Source organism: Aegilops tauschii, chromosome 1 (genome assembly GCF_002575655.3).
Source record: "Aegilops tauschii subsp. strangulata cultivar AL8/78 chromosome 1, Aet v6.0, whole genome shotgun sequence".
Lineage (NCBI taxonomy): Eukaryota > Viridiplantae > Streptophyta > Magnoliopsida > Poales > Poaceae > Aegilops > Aegilops tauschii.
The window spans coordinates 342,608,584-342,613,183 of NC_053035.3; the positions used below are offsets into that span (position 1 = coordinate 342,608,584).

At 49.5% G+C, this 4,600-nt stretch overlaps 1 protein-coding gene across 1 annotated transcript; it reads left to right on the plus strand.

Moving 5' to 3' along the window:
• Positions 1-392: 392 nt before the first annotated feature.
• On the plus strand, positions 393-985 carry LOC141031611 (uncharacterized). Its single transcript, XM_073506222.1, has 3 exons — positions 393-488; positions 602-726; positions 820-985. The coding sequence occupies exons 1-3, from the start codon at positions 393-395 to the stop codon at positions 983-985; spliced, it is 387 nt and encodes a 128-aa protein (XP_073362323.1).
• Positions 986-4,600: the final 3,615 nt, after the last annotated feature.

The window sequence follows — 4,600 nt, forward strand, 5'->3', positions numbered from 1 at the left end:
CAAAGCAGTGCACTCGATATATTTCAATAATTTGCGTTTAGTGATGCATTAATTGATTTAATGCACCTTGAAGTAGTATGAATATGTTATGGTAAAACTTTGTAATGCCCCGACGATGGAGCTCTCTATGGTCTCTATGGACCTCACCTTGCTCCATTGCCCCTTGTGCCTCCGCCCCTTGAAGCCTCCAATGTATGAGGTTCGAATACACCTCGTCCGTTCGGCTGATCGAGCATGGTGCAGGTTTCTTGATTGATGTGCTGTTTGATTGATTTGTGCAGTGCAAGGGAGGGCACCTGGCCTGCGTGGACTGCCACGACGAGCGCCTCAGGAACTAGCAGCAGTGCCAGAAATTCGAGCGCAGCGGTGGCTTCGAGGTGCGGAACACAGCGATGTACGCCATCCTCTCCTCGGTGAGGGTGGAGTGCCCGCACGAAGGTTGTGGGCTCTACAACAGTTACCACAAGCTCACGATCACCAGAGCATGTGTTCGCTCGCGCCCTGCAAATGCCCCATGCCGGTCTGCGGCTACGAAGGCCCGCCGCCGGTGCTCTCCCACCACATCAGCACCATGCATCCCATGCCCGTGCACATGATCCAGTACGGCAAGGTGCTCCAGCTGCAGGTGCCAGTGTCGGAGCCACGGCTCTTGCTGTTCGCAGAGGAGGATGGCCGTGCATATTTCTTGGTTGGCAGCGCGCTCGACATCGGCGCACCTATCGCCGTGTCGGTCGTCTGCATCAGAGCGGGGGCGTCCCCACTGTCGCGCTACATGGCCAAGCTGTGGGCGAACGGCCCGCCGGGGGAGCCCAAAGGCAGGACCGACCCCGTCAAGGTGGAAATCAAGGTGACAAGCAGCATGGATCCCGGCAACGTCGCCATGCAGGAGCTGACCTTCTTCATAGTTCTTCCCAAGCTGCTGGTCGGGGATGGGTTGTCGAGGACGCTGTCCCTCCACATTCAGATTGATAAGCTCATCTCCTAAATGATTCTACAGTGCCTTCTGTTTATCTTAGTAATATGCTAATATAGGGGTTAGCTCGGTCTACTTTAGCTTAAGAGACGGTGGGTTTTGGTGGCGATGCAGCAATTACTTCGACATCAGATCGGCAGTTAAAGTAATTTCCAACAGTCAAACGGATATTTTGTGTCTGTTGGATATAAAGATCCTTTGGGTAAGAAGTATAAGCAGCTTATATGCTTGTTTCAGGAAGTGTTGCATACCTGTGCGAGTTGACGCGACACATCAAAGTAGTACTACTACTAGTAGTACTCACCCGACTGCGCACCACGCAGACGAAGCTCGTGTCGTGTTGGTGCATTGTGCAGTCCACACATTTACCAAAACCTCGCGCCTCCAGCTTAGCCTCCGCATTTTAAACTTCTCAATCTCAAGGCCAAGGAGCAATGGGAACCTATGATAGAGCCAATTGGATGGTTGAGAGGACACTATAGTTTGTAGCTACAGATGCGTGTGTGAGAGAGGATGAGTGCGTGCGTGCACCTCTTCTCTTCGTGTATAACGTACTAAACTCAGCACAAGTGTATGTGGGTGGCATCGACCTAGGGAGGTAGAGATGGTGCGTGCGAGAAGTCCTGAGAGACTAGGTGTGTGCGTGGGAAAGAGGGAGAGAGATGATATGTGTGGATGTAATGCGTGTGAAAAAAAGACTAGTCTATAGCTCGCCACGAGGCTATTCCTATCAAACGCCCCAATAACCGTAAGATATGTATCCGACGGTGCCAGTTATTGCATGTACACAGCAATAGAAAAAGAAGTACCATGTCATATTACAAAACTGCTACACCATGGCCGAGAACACATGCCCACGTTACGCCATCCGGGAATAGTGCCGCACTTCGAAACTAGAACCGTCAATAAATTTTGAGCTTGTGTCTCGTCACATTCCAAATTACTACCACGCTATATTTAATTGCAAACCTGTTCACACCAATCACAACCTTTACTAGTTTCCAAGATGACTGCACATTCCTCCTCAACTCCTCATCCACAAAGACAAACAAGTCATTCCGCATCTTTCCCTTGCGTCTGCCATGGCCAGCGTGAGTTCTGGGTCAAGAGATTACCACCAGGGAGAGGCGAGCATGGAAGCGGAAGCACGAGAGATGTCCCGCCTCGCCGCGAAAGCAGCCGACATGTCCCTCCGCGCGGCAGTAGTAGCACAGAGGTCCCGCCGCGCCGCCGAAGCAGCACGGAGGTCCCGCCGCGCCGTCGATGCAGCAGACTGGTCCGGCCGCGCTGCGGAAGCAGCAGAGATGTCCCGCCGCGCCGCGAATGCAGCAGAGATGTCCTCCCGTGCCGCGGCGGCCTGGGAAAATGTCTCGCGGGCAGGCGAGGACTTTTACAGGCGCATGCATGCGATCGTCCATAGCCAGATGGATCAGATCTCCGGCTGGCGAGGTTGCAGGAGGACATGAAAGCCTCATTCGAATAGGCTATCAACGTCACCTGGCAACTAGGGGAGGGAAATGCAAAGCTCCGGGCCGAGCGCAACCTGCTGGGGGCGAAGATCGCCGGAACGGAGGAGACCGTTGCCTTGTTGAAGAGGATGGGCATCATCGTCAAGAAACATATGGACGAGAATGCCATGCTCCACATCGAGCGCAAAAGGCTAGTGAAGGAATCCGTGGATGCTACCAAGCAGCGTATTAAGGACATGAAACTGATGAAAGAGATCATCGCCGCTCGCTGCGAGAACTAGTCTCCATGGCCTGTAGCGCATCAACAAAGTAGAGATTAGCGAGCCAGATCATTGTATGCGTCTTCCTTCTTCTTTTGCCCTTGTGTTTCGGGAATAGCCGCATGTGCCTTTTTTAATTATCTTCCTAAATATGTAAGACAATTGTTATCCACTGTCGTCGTCCTTATATATTCATCAGTCTTGCTATAAGTGGCAGGAGATGCTATATAGGTCCGTCAGATCTTACATCAAGATCCATGCAAAATTTTATTTCCAGATTTTATTCTCTCTCTCTCTTAAATCTCAGTCAGTGAGACATAGCCACGCCATTAAACAGGGGCTCGGGCGCCATTAACGGAGACCTTAGGAGAGAGGTGGGTGGCAGATGGAAGTCAAAGGGCTCTCCTCCCGATAAGCACGCGCAGGGGTCTGATCGCACGCCTCCCGTACTCAAATAGCTACCCTGCACGGCGCCTCCTAGCTAATAAAAAAAGGTGACGCATGGCGGCACGTAAATGGTAAGTAGAACGCCCACGGTTTCAATAATACTTGTGTTTCCGATTGCAACGTGACCGCACTTGTTCCAAAATGACTTTGTTGATTGTTAATGTGTGCGCCTTCGCAAATCGGACAGCAACAATACCACAGCATGTTGGTGCCATGTCATGACACCAAGCCAAGTTTCATGATTTTCATGCGTGTTTTGGATTTACAGGAATTAAAAAACCAAGATTCTCAATGTTTTCGGCCGAGGCACGACACCCAGATGTTTGAATTTCATTCCCATTTCTTGCATGGGACCTAGAAATTTACCCGAGGACACACATGTGATTTTTCAACCAACTTTGGTGCACTGGACCATGTGCTTGTAGTTCAAATTGGAATTATGCACATTAAATGACCAGAAACTCAATTAATGTATAAAAAAGGCCAAGCGAACCCTGAATAATTCCAAAATTTAACACGACACTCATATAGTTCTATGGTGCCCATGTAAAGAAAATCAAGGGGGGCAGCGTATATCGTTTCGCACACAAAGGTGACACGTTCCCTCTAAGAACCATGAGCCTTCTTGAGAGAAGCTCCGGTTTGCAAGAAGCTTATACCAAAACTTGTTCCAATTCGGCCAATTTTTTTACCACAACATGTTAGTACCATGACATGACACCATGCCAAGTTTCATGATTTTCAGGCGTGTTTTGGATTTACAAGAATTTTAAAACCAAGTTTCTCAATGTTCTCGACCGAGCCACGACGCCCAGATGTTTGAATTTCATTCCCATTTCTTGCATGGGACCTAGAAATTCACCCGACGACACACATGTTATTTTTGAACCAACTTTGGTGCACTGGACCATGTGCTTGTAGTTCAAAATTGAATTATGCACATTAAATGACCAAAACCTCAATTAATGTATAAAAAGGCCAAACAAACCCGGACTAATCCCAAAATTTAACACGACACTCATATAGTTCTATGTTGCCTCTGTAAACAAAATCAAGGGGGGTTAGGGAGTCCTGGATTAAGGGGTCCTCGGGCGTCCGGGCTATGTAACATGGGCCGGACTGATGGGCCGTGAAGATATGAGATAGAAGGCCTTCCCCCGTGTCCGGGTGGGACGCTCCTTTGCGTGGATGGAAAGTTTGGCGTCCGGATGTGTAGTTTCCTTCCTCTGTAAACCGACCATGTACAACCCTAGGCCCCTCCAGTGTCTATATAAACCGGAGGGTTTAGTCCGTAGAGGCTATCAGAATTTACGCAGGCTAGACATCTAGAGTTTAGTCATTACGATCTCGAGGTAGATCAACTCTTGTAACCCCTATATTCATCAAAGTCAATCAAGCAGGAAGTAGGGTATTAGCTCCATCAAGAGGGCCCGAACCTGGGTAAACATCGT